Below are 17,162 nucleotides of genomic sequence, written 5' to 3' on the forward strand. Positions count from 1 at the left end.
CCATGCCCCCGTGTCCCTCTCCCCCCATCCATACAAAGAAAGACTTACCTGCAGACTTACCTGAAGACGTCCTCTCTCTGGCTTGTCTCCCGTCCGACTGAGACCAGCCTGTCAATCAGGCTGGTGTCAGTCAGACAGGAAACTGACAAAAAAAATGTCCTTATGTCAAAATAGTAAAGAGGTCCGGGGAACCCGTGCTAATGGGTTTCCCGACCTCAATTTGACCCCTCTGCCCCCTTCCCGGCTCCGTTTTAAAATTGAGCCCAATAAGTTCAGTCCCAAACAATGTTTAGAAGGAGTTAGCTTGTCTCTGTGGTGCTTTTTTGTGAAGTCTTCCTCTTACATACTTTATTTTACTCTGTCTCTCCTGTATATTTTGCCTTGAAATTTCCTTCTCCGGTGCTTTTTGGTTTGAAGTCTTTTTACCTCTTGTGTTCTGTTTTGAAGTGTCCCTCTTTACCTTTTTTCAGAAGTCTCTCCAGTGCTCTTTTAAAAAAAAATATCGGCCTGTCTATGCTTTATTTTTAAGTCTCCCTTATAATTTTTTAATATTTAAGTTTCCTTTTCTGGTGATTGTTTCTGAAGTCTCGCTCTCTTGTGCTTTTTTTCCCATGTCTCTTGCTCACTGGCTGAGTCAGAGATCCTTTAAGCTCTCTCATCTTCCTGCATGGCTCCTATGTGACAGATCCAATGCTCTAAAAAGTAGACTGAAAAGAAAACTGTTGAAGAAGCAAATAGGTGGAAAAGGGAAAGTACAGAGAATCATAGAATCTTACAGCACAGAAGGAGGCCCCTCATTCTTGAATCCCCCACCAGAGGGTTCCCTATCAAATTATTTTATCATTTTAAACACCCCGATCAGATCACCCCTCAATCTTCTGTGTGAGAGCAGAACTTTGAGCAGGTATGCTGTCTGTAAATCCCTGGCCCAAAGATTATCTCTATGCAATCTCCCAGCATATTGAAGCTGGCCAAGAGAGCAACATAAGAATTTGATCCCAAGTCTTCTAAGGTAGCAGTGTGAATATTCATGAGAGATTGCAATCCCTCAGATAGTGAAGCAGTCCGTGCCCGCATGCAACAAGACAACATCCAGGCTTGGGCTCATAAGTGGCAAGTAACATTCGTGCCAGACAAGTGCCAGGCAATGACCATCTCCAACAAGAGAGAGTCTAACCACCTCCCCTTGACATTCAACGGCATTACCATCACCGAATCCCCCACCATCATCATCTTCAGGGTCACCATTGACCAGAAACTTAACTGGACCAGCCATATAAATACTGTGGCTACGAGAGCAGGTCAGAGGCTGGGTATTCTGCGGCGAGTGACTCACCTCCTGACTCCACAAAGTCTTTCCACCATCTACAAGGCACAAATCAGGAGTGTGATGGAATACTCTCCATTTGCCTGGATGAGTGCAGCTCCATCAGTACTTAAGAAGCTCGACACCATCCAGGACAAAGCAGCCCGCTTGATTGGTACCCCATCCACCATCCTAAATATTCACTCCCTTCACCACCGGCGCACAGTGGCTGCAGTGTGTACCATCGACAGGATGCAGTGCAGCAACTTGCCAAGGCTTCTTCGACAACACCTCTCAAACCCGCAACCTCTACCACCTAGAAGGACAAGGGCAGCAGGCACATGGGAACACCACCACCTGCACGTTCCCCTCCAAGTCACACACCATCCTGAGTTGGAAATATATCGCTGTTCCTTCATCGTCACTGGGTCAAAACCCTGGAACTCCCTACCTAACAGCACTGTGGGAGAACCTTCACCACATGGCCTACAGCGCTTCAAGAAGGCGGCTCACCACCACCTTCTCAAAGGCAATTAGGAATGGACAATAACTGCTGGCCTTGCCAGCATTACCCACATCCCATGAATGAACAAAAAAAAGCAATAAAACAATCATCAGGAGACTGCAATAACTCATATCAGTAATCCCAGGTAGCTCTTACCTACCTTCTATAACTTGAGGTGTCCCCCACTCTCATGAACTCATCCAGCCCCTTTAGATGGACTCGCACTTACATATAGTTGGGTCATCTGTTCCAAGTGCTTCCCAGCATTTTACTAGCTCTCTGCATTCGGAGGAGGAACGGATAGTTAGACACATCCAGCGGATCGATGCTGGCCTTTGGCCTAACACTGTAACGAATGGGAAGATCGCCATCAATGAGCCAAGCGTGCCGATGTTGCACTGTTCAAGCGATTGTTAGTTACTGCTGACGGAATGTAATATAATATTGTCTGAACTACCTTATACAATAAAGTCTGAACAATCTCTATAACCAATAAGGTGTCAAATCGAATCATTACATAGTGAGAGAGACAAATGTCCTCGCTCCAGAAATGATTACACGATATAGTCTAAGTGTCCTCATTCATGCAAAGGATGGTTCTATTATGCCAGGACAGCATCTGGGTAACCTCATGTTACTGCTTAGTATCTTCCAATATGATATATGACTAGTTTCTTACATGTTATGTTTCTACTAGATGCTTGTCATACATAATAGTGCTTTTAGCATACCTTAGCAGATCTCTCAGCTCTACCATCTTCTTCTTAGATCTCCCATCCCTAGCTCATATAACATCAACCCAGACAGAAACTTTTCCCCTCCTCATCTCTTCTTCTTCCCCTTCCCTTCTTCTCTCCTCTTCCCTTCTCTTTTCTTCTGCCCCCCCCACCTTTTACTTCTCTCCCCTCTTCTATTTGTCTCTTCTCCTCTCCCCTACCTTGATCCAATTATCTCCTACCCTCAAACCCTGCTTGACCTGAACACTGCACTCGGTCTTAACTCACAGCGTGCAACCCCACAGGAGATTAACTTGTAGCCCATTAAAAATTATAGACAGTACAGAGTGAGTAAAGGGTCTCATTTAACTTTCAGGTTCAGAAGACAACTACAACCACACAACCTTTAGTAACATTTTTTTGTGATGTCAGGGGTGCTCCTAGAGAAAATTACGTCCTCACTACTCAGTCTTATATTTCTTATCTGGTTTTCTCTAACAATGTCCTTGCATTTGAGCAATAAATTGCACCTTAATTTCACTGTCCTAAAACCAAACAAACAAATACTTAGGGTTGTTGTCTTTTCTTTGACATAGTTGGGTATTTACTTTTAAATCTATTAATGTTCTAAATTAGTTATTGCAGGTGTTTGACATTTTCCTCTTATTAAGGGCTGGTTCTCCTTTGTGTATGTCTTACAGTGAGTTTGAGAATGGTCATCCACGGCCCAAAATATTTGTTCCCTCAGAAGTGACACAGTCTTCACATCTCTATGCAGGACACATCTTACAACCAACTGAGATGTACACTCCTTTTGTCCCATCTTCTGCAATATATGGTGACACTGATGATGAACCACCACTTTTAGAAGGTAATAATTTAGTATTTTAACACTCAGGATTGGACCACTGCAATCTGCTCAACAGATTCCTGCTTCATTTCTCCACACAGTGATTTACTGATCTCAGACATGCTATTGTATTGAGGTGCTCGAGGTGGACACGTTGTCCAAAGGGAGGGATGGTCAGATAAAAAGTCACCTTATGCTCCTTTCTACCATTGGTGGTTGGCCATACAATAATCTTGGTGGGAATCTGAGACATTTGTCCACCATGATGATGCCAGAGGAAGGCTAAGAGGAAATTTAATGGAGGGTTTTAAAATGATAAAGAATTTTTATCAAGCGAATACAGAGAAGACAACTGCATTGAAGCATCAGCCTAGATTGTGTGCTGATTGAACTCACAACCTTCTGACTCAGAGGTGAAAGTGCTACCAAATGAGCCAAATTGGCCAGACAAGAATTGTATTTACCCATAAAGCTATCAAGGAGAGAACATTCAAAGTATAAACATTTTAATTCTATACAACAATATGAACTGGAATCAAGACACAAAGGAGTAGTGCGAACCATTAAACCAATCTGTTTTACATCTTTACCTAATTAACTGTACCTAATCCTTCATCAGATTAATTTTTAATGGATGGCGTAAGCAAATTACTTTAGAAAGACCCACAGGCCTATGATTTATATTCCAAAAGTGTAGCGGACCCAAACATAGCTCTTGACTTTATTTTGTACTAGTTATGTTCAGCTGCCTTTAGGGATATAAATCATATTCCATGGGTTTTCACGATACATCTTACCATTTAATGCTAAAGGGAAGGACATTATTGCTCAACCTGCTTTTCATGAATAGTATATTTGGTCTTAACAACTTTCCCTGAATGATACCTTTATCCCTGCAAGATGCTTTCACATATATTTTAAATCAAATCAAGGATACTGGCAGTTCCATTATCACAGCTACAGTCCTTATAGCATGTCTGTAATAGCCAGCAAGAACATAAGGAAAAGTACATCGAAAGGCATTATAAATCTATTTAACTTCTCACTACCGAGACCCACAATTAGTCATTTACTTGGGTGGCGGCTCCATTATTATTTCATTTTTTTTTGACAGAGGGTGTTTAGAATGTACATTTAAAACCTTTGAGACTGAAGGCTCTTGTTACTTACCGCTATTGGTTACTTCACTCACTATTGTAACAACTTGCATGGTTATGAACAGAAGAATTGAGCTTGCTGCTCCATCTCAATTCAGAATAAGATTAAAATGTAAATACACATATTCTTCGGTGAAGGATTTCTTCACATGTCCCTAAACCTATGGGTAGTTTCCTGTCTTTGAAAGGAACGCTGACATGTCTAGATAGGGACAGAAAAATGACAAATCGGACTAATATGTGGAGTTCCAAACAATTGTCTCGTGCATTTTTAAAATGGTTGTTAAAATTTTCCATGAACCTTGGAGAATTAAGGCTGAGGGGGGTTATTATTTAAATATACATGCCTGGTCACCTTAGTACTTTGAACTTTATGAAGAAAACTTTATAACAACTTCTGCACCCATTAGAGACTGAGACAGGAGAAATTATAATGGGGAATAAGGAAATGGCAGAGACGCTAAACAAATATTTTGCATCTGTCTTCACAGTAGAAGACACATAAAACACACAAGAAATAGTGGGGAACTAAGGGGCCAATGAGAAGGAGGAACTTAAAGTAATTAATATCAGTAGAGAAAAAGTACTGGAGAAACTAATGGGACTAAAAGCCGATAAATCCCTTGACCTGATGGCCTACACCCGAGGCTGCAGAGATAGTGGATGCATTGGTTCTGATCTTCTAAAATTCCCTAGATTCCAGAACAGTCCCATTGGATTGGAAGGTAGCAAACGTAATCCTGCTATTCAAGAAAGGAGGGAGAGAGAAAACAGGGAACTATAGGTCAGTTAGCCTGATATCAGTCATTGGGAAAATGCTGGAATCCATTATTAAGGAAGTGGTAACAGGGCACTTAGAAAATCATAATATGATTAGGCAGAGTCAACACATGGTTTTATGAAAGGGAAATCGTGTTTGACAAATTTATTAGAGTTTTTTGAGGATGTAACTCACAGGGTAGATAAAGGGGAACCAGTGGATGTAGGTGAGGGGAAATTTAGAAATTTAATGAGAAAAGTTAAGACAATAGAACAGTGTAGTGACTTGGGTAAAGATAAGCAGAGTGTGGCAGGAAATGACAGAGGGCACTAAATTGGGCCGTGTAGCGTCCATTGTTTCGGCGTTTCGCAGCCTCTCTGGCATCCAAGATGGCGTCTTGGATGCGCACGCACGTTTCCAGCGTGACATGCGCCAGACGCCATCTAGGCATAGGAGTTTGTGCAAGCACAGATAACAAACGTTGGAATCATGTAAAGTAGGGAGAAAATGGCTTCAATCAGTGTGCAACGCTGATTTAAAGTGATAGACACCATTTTGGGACTTAACGCTCAACTCAACGCACAGTCTTAACCCCAACCGTCTGAACGTGTCTTAGAGTGCCTAGAGGACCCCCCACCAGCGCTATTTAAAGGGACCATGCAGGATTTACAGGTTAGTGGCTGGATTATTGCTTCTGGCTGCCGCAATATTTGTAACTGTTTTTGGAGGTGCCCTAGACTTCAATACTAGGACGCGGGGACATAGCCTAACATTTAGAGCCAGGATATGCAGGAGTGAAGTTGGGAAATGCTTCTACACGCAAAGGGTGGGAGATGTTGAGAACGCTCTTCTGCAGACGGCAGTTGATGCTAGCTCACTTGTGAATGTTAAATCTGAGATTGATAAATTTATGTGAACCTTTTATGTGAGGGATATGGGGCTAAGGCGGGTATATGGAGTTAGGTCACAGGTCCACCAGGATCTCATTGAATGGTGGAACAGGCTCGAGGGGCTAAATGCCACTGCCACTTGCTGCCTCCTGATATGAGTCACCTTCTTCTGCAAGAAGGCGGGACTGGGTGATGTGCCTGTCATGGCTGAATAGCTACCAGTGTGTGTGGCCTGTGAGTTGTGTGGGCGGCTTGCAACAGTGGTAATGGGCCCGATATTAGGAGGGAGGCTGGTTGGCAGCGGAGGGTCGACTGGGCGCGTGGGTAATGATTGCAGCCTAATTGAAGGTACTTATGCGTACTTCCGGGTTTCCAGTTGCAGACCTGCACAGCGGGTGCACTGCGCACCCGCATCACAGGCTGTCACCAGGAGTCCTATTTAAAGGGGCAGTCCTCCAATGCTCCTCCTGCAGCAAAGAACCATTTTTGGAGCATGGAGCAGGCCAGAGGCAAGACTGCTCCAAGGTTCTCTGACTCCTCACTCCAGGTGCTGCTCGATGCGGTGAGGAGGAGGTGGGAAATTTTTTTCCCATCTGATGGGAGGAGTTGGCCTCTCTCTGCCACCAAGAAGGCCTAGCTCGAGGTGGCAGAGGTCACCAGCAGCAGCAATGTGTGCCGAACCTGGGTCTAGTGCAGGAAGCGCTTTAATGACCTAACCAGGTCAGCCAAAGTGAGTATACTTATGCATTCTCCCACACTCCATCTTCCACATCACCTCCACCATCACACAACTCCTTCTGCACTGCCACCACAACGCTCTCCCATCACTCCTCACATCCACTCGACTATCATCCTCATCTTGCCTGCACTTACTCATCGCCCCAGTTCCCATTCGAACACTACCACGCAACCTAATCCTCATACAATCTCATGGCTATGTCTCAAACGCACCCTCCCATGCATCTCCCTCACGGTGACCCCCACCCACACCAATGCATGCAGCGGGTCAGTATGCAACCATCACTCAATCACGCCTCTCTGTGTTTTGCCTTGTTAGGAGAAGAGATGCCAGAATGCCCGGGAGAGGACAAGGGCCGGAGGGGGCCCACCACACCAGGTGGTCTTAACGGACACGGAGCAGCAGGCATTGGAACTAAGCCGGACGCTGGAGTGCCTGTCCGTGGCGGACGCCGAGACTGGGAGTGCACAAGCGGCTGGTGACAGAAATCTAACACTCAGCACTCATGAAAGAGAATGATCTTAGCATCACTTGGCATCTGCAGCACCTCAACATCTGTCCACATGCTTAATATTGCTTTCTGTTCTCTTGCAGGGACATCTGCGGAGGGCGATTCCTCTGAGCACATGCCGGCCTCTGAGGGTGCATCGTCACATCTGAGCCAGCCATCCACCAGCGCAGATACACACACCTCGGTGGGTCCCCGTCCTCACTTAATTGGGCTTGCACATGGTGAGTCACCATACACATGTGAGCACGAGCAGACCCTGGTGGCAGGGGCAGCCGTGGAGAGTCCGCGTTGGTGGGAGCACTCTTCTCCAGGCACTGCTCAGCTGGACCCAGATGCTGAACCCTGGGGGCCAGCCATGAAAAGGAGAGTCATCGAGGGCCAGCAGCACATTGCCGGGGTACTGGAACAGTTGCCAAGCGCACTCTCCACAATCGCGCAGAGGATGGAGGAGAGCAACTCCTGCATGAGTGGAATACTGTCACAGGGACGTGAAGGCATCTCTGAGATAGTGTCGCGGGTAGGTGCAGGAATGTTTGCGATGGAGGAAAGGCTATCCTCCATTGAGCTTCAAGCACAGCTCAACAATGAGTCCATTCAGGCCCTGACAACGGCCGTTCGGATTCAGGGTGAGCAACATTCTGCCGCCTTAAACAGGCTGACAGATACATTACAACTGGCCTTCAAAGGCTTCACACAAGTCCTCCAAACTGTCGTCCAGCAGGGTGGAAGGAGTGATGTGAGCCTGGGCCAGGAGAGGGATGATGGTGAAAGCGGACATGGAAGTGGGGACGCCACTCAAAGTGCTCCCACGTCTCACCCGTTGACCCCCTTTCAACCAGTACCCGCAATGCTGCCTCCTCTCCAGGTGGCCGAGTCTGCCCCTGCACAGGAGGGGCCCTCATGGGCACCGAAACCCAGAGGGCGTCCGCGCAAATCATCTCATCGGTCAGGGCATGGACAAGAGCAACCTGCCACTACCTCTGCTGAAGCCACAGGGGTAGCACCACGTAGGGGTTCCTGTAAACGTAAGGCTAAGGTTTTGTGAGCACAAAGGGGATGCACAAGGGTGTATGACAGAATGTCATATTTTTGATTTAGTTTCGTTTGCTTTGCAAAGCAGATTAAAATTTGTTATCACCACTACTGCCATGTCTTTGCAAATCTTGTCTGGTTTGTGCAATAATTCCCTTTCCTGAGGATCACCATGAAGACCCACACCTGATGCCACCCATTGTGTCACTGCAGAGTGGGTGTAGGTGTATTTGCAGGGCTCTTTTGTGCAGATGATTGAGAGATGCCGGCGATGTCCCCAGTGACACCCTGGAAGGATCCGGAGGAGAAGTTGTTGAGGGCAGTGGTGACTTTGACAGCAACAGGTAAGAAGATGGTGCTCAGGCCAGCCGGGAGCAGCTCGGCATCAAGGAGGCTGCAGATGTCCACGACTACATGTCGAGCGACTCTGAGCCTCTGTGTGCATTGCTCCTCAGAGGGGTCCAGGAAGCTGAGCCTCGGTCTGTAGACCCTGTGGCGAGGGTAGTGCCTTCTGCGACGCATCTCTCTCTGTGGTTGCCCTCAATCCTGCTGTGCAGGTAGATGTGTCACAGCACAGTGTTGTGGAGCTCCATGTGTCAGAGGTGGACGGCGAGGCTGGTGATGCTGTTCATCCTCCGAGGAGGTCATGACTGCAGCTACGGCGGCCCCCATCCAGAAGATGTACATTTGAGGGGGTCCGCAAGGTAGGTACATGTGTCTGCACACCGGGGTTGAGGTTGCAAGTTTGTGAATTTCATTGTTAGGAGGAGGGTGGTGGAGGCCAAACTTTGTCCAAAGTGACAGAGTGGTCTCCTGCAATGAGTGAGGGTCTCCCCACCCCCCCCCCACCTGTCAAATGGACCTTTACAGCTCCCACAGGCTGGTGGCTGCAACACATCTGTTTCAACTGGGAGTGTTTCCCCCACTATGGGAAACACGCTCAGTTGATCTGAAAAACCCACCCCTCCTAAAATATCCTCCCAATCAGTTCTGCAAACGACCTGAAGTATCAAAATAATTGCCTTAAGTGGGATCCCACCAGCTTTAATTGCCAGCGGGGGCTGCACGCACATCTAAGCGCGTCATTGGGGATCCCGGAAGTGGGCAGGTTGGAGCCGGGCTCCGGACCTGCCCCGGGAATCCCGAATTTTCGGAGCTCCCCCGCCATGAAAGCACCCGCTCGGCCATCCTAAGATCGACGGCAATGTGTAAGGGTGAGAGGAAGCATCTGGTTGGAAGAGTTGAGTACTGATGGAAAGAGTTTATTGGTATGTGGGGGATGGGGGGAGTAGTGTGTGGTGTAGTTGGTAGGAGACGCCACTTGACAGTTGACCTCACTCACCTTGCCCACTCATGTCAAAGCATTGAACTTCTTCCTGCACTGCATCCATGTTCATGATGCTGTGCGCCTGGCATTGACTTCGTCCCCCGCTGCCTCCCACTGCCTTTTGGATATATGTCTAGAGGGCCTCTTGCACCACCCCCACCCACCCGTGGATACAGGATGTCCCTCCTTCTGTCCACCTCTTGCACCAAGTCTCTAGTGCATCAGCAGAGAACCTTGGTGCTCGCACTCTCGCAGGCCTGGTACCAACTCAGATCGGCTGGCGTGCAGATTGTAGGATGTGGGATTTAGTAGTGCGCAACCTTTATTCAATGTTTTAACATAACTCATCAATGTGTAAACATGGGGATAGGACCTGCATCTGTGTTTTAAGTGTGCGATGTCTGATTTCCGTTCAGATTCCGTGCAGACAGTAGACTGTTATTTTCAGCAAATAACAGGTACCAGCTCCCTGTAAGAGCTTTCTAAGAAACATCCTCCCTTTAAGAGATTGATCTCCCCATGGTGGTGGAAAGTGCGAATTGCATTGATTTCACGTGCAAGGCCTGGAATGGAACGTTGATTGCAGGTGAGTCCTTGGGCCAGCCAAAACCTGCATCCTGCCTGCACAAGGGTCATTGGGCACGGAGTAATAGCGCATCACATTATCCACGCCCAAAAACGGCCCTTATCCAATTTTTTTCCTCCAGAGAGTTTACCAATAATTGTGGAACAACAAGTGAGGTCAAACCAAGAAAAAATGGTAAAAAGTCAAAATTAAAGGCTCTTTATCTGAATGCATTCGTAACAAGATAGATGAATTACTTGCACAAATAGAGATAAATGGGTTTGACCTAATAGCCATTACAGAGACATGGTTGCAGAATGACCACGTGTGGGAACTAAATATTCCAGAATACATGACATTTAGAAAAGACAGGCAGAATGGAAATGGAGGGGGTGTAGCCCTAATAATAAAGGATGACATAAGGACAGTGGTGAGAAGGATCTTGGCTCAGAAGATCAGGAAGTAGAATCAGTATGGGTGAAAATTAGAAATAACAAGGGGCAGAATACGCAGGTGGGAGTAGTTTATAGGCCCCCTAATAGTAGCAATACCGTTGGACAGAATATTAGTCATGAAATAATAGGAGCTTGTAACAAAGGAAATGCAGTCATCATGGGGGACTTTAATGTGCATATAGACAGGGCAAATCAAATTGGTAAAGGTAGTTTAGAAAATGAATTCATAGAATGTATTCAAGATGGTTTCCTAGAGCAATACATCATGGAACCAGTCAGGGAACAGGCTATTTTAGATCTTGTATTATGTAATGAGGTAGGGTTAATTAGTAATCTCACAGTAAAAGAACCTCAGAGGAAGACTGACCATAATATAATAGAATTTCACACTGAGATTGAAAGTAATGTACTTAAGTCAGAAACTAAAGTCTTAAACTTAAATAAAGCCCATTACATAGGTATGAGGGGCGAGTTGTCAAAGGTAGATTGGGAAATTAAATTAATGGTTCAACAGTTGAAAAGCAATGGCAAACATTTAAAGAAATATTTCAATATTCTCAACAAATATACATTCCATTGAAAAATAAAAACGCCACGGGAAAAGTGATCCAACCGTGGCTAACTAAAGAAGTTAAGGAGAGTATTAGATTGAAAGAAGAGGCCTATAATGTTGCTAAGAAGAGTAGTAAGCCTGGGGATTGGGAGAGGTTTAGAAACCAGCAAATGATGACCAAAAAATTGATAAAAAGGGAGAAAATAGAATATGAAAGTAAACTAGCAAGAAATATAAAAACAGATTGTAAGAGCTTCTACAAGTATGTAAAAAGGAAGAGTTTAGTGAAAGTAAACGTTGGTCCCTTAGAAGCTGAGACAGGAGAAATTATAATGGGGATCAGGAAATGGCAGATGCGTTAAACAAATATTTTGTGTCTGTCTTCACAGTTGAAGACACAAAAAGCATACCAAAAGTAGTAGAGAACCAATGGGTGAATGAGAGTGAGGAACTTAAAACAATTAATATCACTGGAGAAAAAGCACTGGACAAACTAATGGGATTAAAAGCCGACAAACCCCCTGGGCCTGATGGCCTATGTCCTAGGGTTCTAAAAGAGGTGGCTGCAGAGATAGCGGATACATTGGTTATGATCTTCCAAAATTCACTAGATTCTGGAACGGTCCCAGTGGACTGGAAGGCAGCAAATATTACCTCGCTATTCAAGAAGGGAGGGAGAGAGAAAACACGGAACTACAGGCCAGTTAGCCTGATATCAGTTGTCGGGAAAATGCTGGAACCCAATATTAAGGATGTGGTAACAGGGCACTTAGAAAATCATAATATGATTAGGCAGAGTCAACATGGTTTTATGAAAGAGAAATTGTGTTTGACAAATTTATTAGAGTTTTTTGAGGATGTAACTAGCAGGGTAGAAAAAGGGGAACCAATGGGTCCAGTATATTTCGATTTTCAGAAGGCATTCGATAAAGTGCCACATAAAAGGTAGTTACACAAGTTAAGGGCTCATGGGGTTGGGGGTAATATATTAGCACTGAAAGAGGTTTGGTAAATGGACAGAAAACAGAGAGTAGGGATAAACGGGTCATTTTCGTTTAGCAGTCTGTAACTAGTGGGGTGCTGCAGCTATTTATAATCTACATTAATGACTTGGATGAAGGGACCGAGTGTAATGTATCCAAGTCTGCTGACGATACAAAGCTAGGTGGGAAAGCAAACTGTGAGGAGGATTACAAAAGTCTGCAAAGGGATGTAGACAGGTTAAGTGAGTGGGCAAGAAGGTGGCAGATGGAGTATAAAGTGGGAAAATGTGAAGTTATTCACTTTGGTAGGAAGAATAGAAACACAGAATATTGTTTAAATGGTGAGAAACTATTAAATGTTGTGGTTCAGAGAGACTTGGGTGTCCTTGTACAAGAAATACAAAAAGTTAGTATGCAGGTACAGCAAGCAATTAGGAAAGCAAATGACATGTTGGCCTTTATTGCAAGCAGGTTGGAGTACAAGAGTAAGGAAGTCTTACTACAGTTCCACAGGGCTTTAGTGAGACCTCACCTGGAGTACCGGGTACAGTTTTGGTCTCCTTATCTAAGGAAGGATATACTTGCCTTGGAGGCGGTGCAACGAAGGTTCACTAGATTAATTCCTGGGATGAGAGGGTTGTCCAATGAAGAGAGGTTGAGTAGAATGGGCCTATATTCTCTGGAGTTTAGAAGAATGTGAAGTGATCTAATTGAAATATGTAAGATTATGAGGTGGCTTGACAGGGTAGATGCTGAGAGATTGGGGGTGATTTTAAATCCCAAGAACGGGTGGGTTGGGGGCGGGTGGCAGTTGAAAATAGTTTTTTTTGGGTTGCAACCACAAAATATTTGGACTTTGCATTCCCAGTGGGAAGCCTGTACTTTTACGCACCGACATTAAACCCGGAAATAAAGCAGGGTTGCGGTTGCGACCCAAAAAACAACTATTTTCAATTCCCAACCCCCAACCCAACTGTTCTTGGGGTTAAAATCCCCCCCATTGTTTCCCCTAGCTAGAGAGTCTAGAACTAGGGGGCATAGTCGCAGGATAAGGGGTCGGCCATTGAAAACTGAGATGAGGAGGAATTTCTTCACGCAGAGGGTTGTGAATCTTTGAAATTCTCTACCCCAGAGGGCTGTGGATGCTGAGTCATTGAATATATTCAAGGCTGAGGCAGATAGATTTTTGGGCTCTCGGGGAATCAAAGGATATGGAGGTCAGGCGGGAAAGTGGAGTTGAGGTCGAAGGTCAGCCTTGATCTGATTGAATGGCGGAGTAGGCTCGAGGGGCTGTATGGGTTACTGCTGCTCCTATTTGTTATGTTCTTATATTTGGCTTTTCAAAAGGCATTCGATAAGGTGCCACATAAAAGGTTGTTACGCAAGACAAGGGCTCATGGGGTTGGGGGTAATATATATTAGCATGTATAGAGAATTGGTTAACAGATAGAAAAGAGAGTAGGGCTAATCGGGTCATTTTCATTTGGCAGGCTGTAACTAGTGGGGTGCCACAAGGATCGGTGCTTGGGCCTCAGCTATTTACAATCTATATTAATGACTTAGATGAGTGTAATGTATCCAAATTTGCTGATGATACAAAGCTAGGTGGGAAAGTAAGCTGTGAGGAGGTCACAAAGGGCTCGATTTTCAAAACAAGCCCAGGTGCATTGGGGGCGGGGAAGGGGCAGCGAAAATCGTTAAAATCCGGAGCGGGTGAGGAACCCGGCTCCAACCGGCCGACTTCCGTGTCTCACACAGACGCACCTGTGTGCACGCGCAGTTCTGGAATCTGGAAATCCCGCTGGCTATTAAAGCCGGTGGGATGATATTTAAAGAAGCAAATGTACTTCATTGAGGTACTTAAGGTACTTTATTTGTTACATAGTAGGTAGTTGCAACGATTTTCAACTTACCTGGGCGGCTTTCCCACGGCTTTCAATTCACGCCTGGTGAAACCAGACATGAAGGGCCGGATCAGGCAAAATTAAACTAAATAAATTAAATAAAATAACATTTCACAAAGTTAAAAATATAAATAAACCTACCTTTCACATGATGTCACCTGCACCCCCCTGCTCCGATGTCCGATGTCTCACCCCCCCGATGTCTCCCTCTCCAATGTCTCTTCTCTGATGTCTCACCCACCAATGTCTCTTCTCTGATATCTCCCCTCCTCCACCGATGTCCGAAGTCACCCCCATCTTTGTCTCCCCCCCCCCCCCCCGATCTTTGTCCTTCACCACTCTCTGTTCCAGTGCCCGATGACGTCTCTCTCTCTGTCTTTCTCTACCCCCCCACCCCCACTCAGTGTTGCAGCTCCTTTCGGCAGCCAGCTTGTCAATCAGGCTGGTCGCCTGATGTGAAACCCAGAAACAAGATTAATGAGCACCAATTACCTTGCAATCATTGGGGAATGGTAAGATTTTATTATCCGGGTTTGCCGCGCGACCATTGACCTCCCCCCCACCCCGCTGCTGCCATCCCACCGCCATTTGAAAATTGAGCCCAGAGAGTATGCAAAGGGATATAGACAGGTTAGGTGAGTGGGCAAGAAGGTGGCAGATGGAGTATAATGTGGGGAAATGTGAGGTTATTCACTTTGTTAGGAATGATGAGAAACTATTAAATGTTGGTGCTCAAAGGGATTTGGGTGTCCTCGTACACGAAACACAAAAAGTTAGCATGCAGGTACAGCAAGCAATTAGGAGGGTAAATGGCATGTTGGCCTTTATTGCAAGGGGGTTGGAGTACAAAAGTAAGGAAGTCTTACTACAATTGTACAGGACTTTGGTGAGACCTCACCTGGAGTACTGTGTGCAGTTTTGGTCTCCTTATCTAAGGAAGGATATACTTGCTTAGAGGCAATGCATTGAAAGTTCACTAGATTAGTTCCTGGGGTGAGAGGGTTGTCCTATGAGGAGAGATTGAGTAGAATGGGCCTATTCTCTCTGGTGTTTAGAAGAATGAGAGGTGATCTCATTGAAACATACAAGATTATAAGGGGATTTGACAGGGTAGAGGCTGAGAGGTTGTTTTCCCTGGCTGGAGAGTCTAGAACCAGGGGGCATAGTCTCAGGAGCCGAGCCGAGCGGAGGGAGCGTCCGATAAAAGGCGGGATTTCAGAGCGCTGAGAACAGCTGAGAGGAGCCGAGCCGAGCGGAGGGAGCGTCCGATAAAAGGCGGGATTTCAGAGCGCTGAGAACAGCTGAGAGGAGCCGAGCCGAGCGGAGGGAGCGTCCGATAAAAGGCGGGATTTCAGAGCGCTGAGAACAGCTGAGAGGAGCCGAGCCGAGCGGAGGGAGCGTCCGATAAAAGGCGGGATTTCAGAGCGCTGAGAACAGCTGAGAGGAGCCGAGCCGAGCGGAGGGAGCGTCCGATAAAAGGCGGGATTTCAGAGCGCTGAGAACAGCTGAGAGGAGCCGAGCCGAGCGGAGGGAGCGTCCGATAAAAGGCGGGATTTCAGAGCGCTGAGAGGAGCCGAGCCGAGCGGAGGGAGCGTCCGATAAAAGGCGGGATTTCAGAGCGCTGAGAACAGCTGAGAGGAGCCGAGCCGAGCGGAGGGAGCGTCCGATAAAAGGCGGGATTTCAGAGCGCTGAGAACAGCTGAGAGGAGCCGAACCGAGCGGAGGGAGCGTCCGATAAAAGGCGGGATTTCAGAGCGCTGAGAGGAGCCGAGCCCAGCGGAGGGAGCGTCCGATAAAAGGCGGGATTTCAGAGCGCTGAGAGGAGCCGAGCCGAGCGGAGGGAGCGTCCGATAAAAGGCGGGATTTCAGAGCGCTGAGAGGAGCCGAGCCGAGCGGAGGGAGCGTCCGATAAAAGGCGGGATTTCAGAGCGCTGAGAACAGCTGAGAGGAGCCGAGCGGAGGGAGCGTCCCATAAAAGGCGGGATTTCAGAGCGCTGAGAACAGCTGAGAGGAGCCGAGCCGAGCGGAGGGAGCGTCCGATAAAAGGCGGGATTTCAGAGCGCTGAGAGGAGCCGAGCCGAGCGGAGGGAGCGTCCGATAAAAGGCGGGATTTCAGAGCGCTGAGAACAGCTGAGAGGAGCCGAGCCGAGCGGAGGGAGCGTCCGATAAAAGGCGGGATTTCAGAGCGCTGAGAACAGCTGAGAGGAGCCGAGCCGAGCGGAGGGAGCGTCCGATAAAAGGCGGGATTTCAGAGCGCTGAGAACAGCTGAGAGGAGCCGAGCCGAGCGGAGCTGCGACCGAGTTCGAAGTGACGTCAGGAATCAGATCGGGACGCGACACAGGGGAGGCACCTGATTGGTGAGTAGGTTCAGGTGAGTATTTCTCCTTATCTACAGTAACTGAAGTAAAAGGAAAGGGAAGGTCTGCAGGTCTTATAGGAAGTAGCGTTTATTTTTTAGTGAATCAAGGTCCCTAGTGTAGTTAACATTCTCTAAATTGAGAACAATTTAAAGGAGTAAACTCCTTAAAGGGAGTGGTAAGTAGTTTTTCTTTCCTTTTTTTTTCTCTTGACATTGTAGTTGTTCTTAAGCTAATTTAAGGGTTAAGTCATGGCAGGAGATCCCAGCGCCGTGTCATGTTCCTCTTGTGGGATGTGGGAATTCAGGGCTCCTTCCTGTATCCCTGATTCCTTCACCTGCGGGAAGTGTGTCCAGCTGCAGCTATTGTTTGACCGCTTGACGGCTCTGGAGCTGTGGATGGACTCACTTTGGAGCATCCGCGATGCTGAGAAAGTCGTGGATAGCACGTTCAGTGAGTTGGTCACACCGCAGATAAAAATTACTGAGGGAGATAGTGAATGGGTGACCAACAGACAGAGGAAGAGTAGGAAGGCAGTGCAGGGGTCCCCT

General features: G+C 46.7%; 1 protein-coding gene across 3 annotated transcripts in view; it reads left to right on the forward strand.

Annotated features, from left to right (window-relative positions):
• Positions 1-17,162, forward strand: part of LOC137333677 (protein YIPF5-like) — a 45,525-nt gene that overhangs the window by 9,145 nt on the left and 19,218 nt on the right. For all 3 annotated transcript variants that reach the window (XR_010965993.1, XM_067997995.1, XM_067998075.1), the window contains exon 3: positions 3,229-3,398. Coding sequence is in view for 2 of the 3 variants with exons in the window: in XM_067997995.1 (XP_067854096.1) it covers positions 3,229-3,398 (170 nt within the window). In the remaining variant the exon portion in view is untranslated. The remainder of the gene's footprint in view (positions 1-3,228; positions 3,399-17,162) is intronic.

The sequence above is a fragment of the Heptranchias perlo genome, chromosome 1, assembly GCF_035084215.1.
Source record: "Heptranchias perlo isolate sHepPer1 chromosome 1, sHepPer1.hap1, whole genome shotgun sequence".
Classification (NCBI taxonomy): Eukaryota; Metazoa; Chordata; class Chondrichthyes; order Hexanchiformes; family Hexanchidae; genus Heptranchias; species Heptranchias perlo.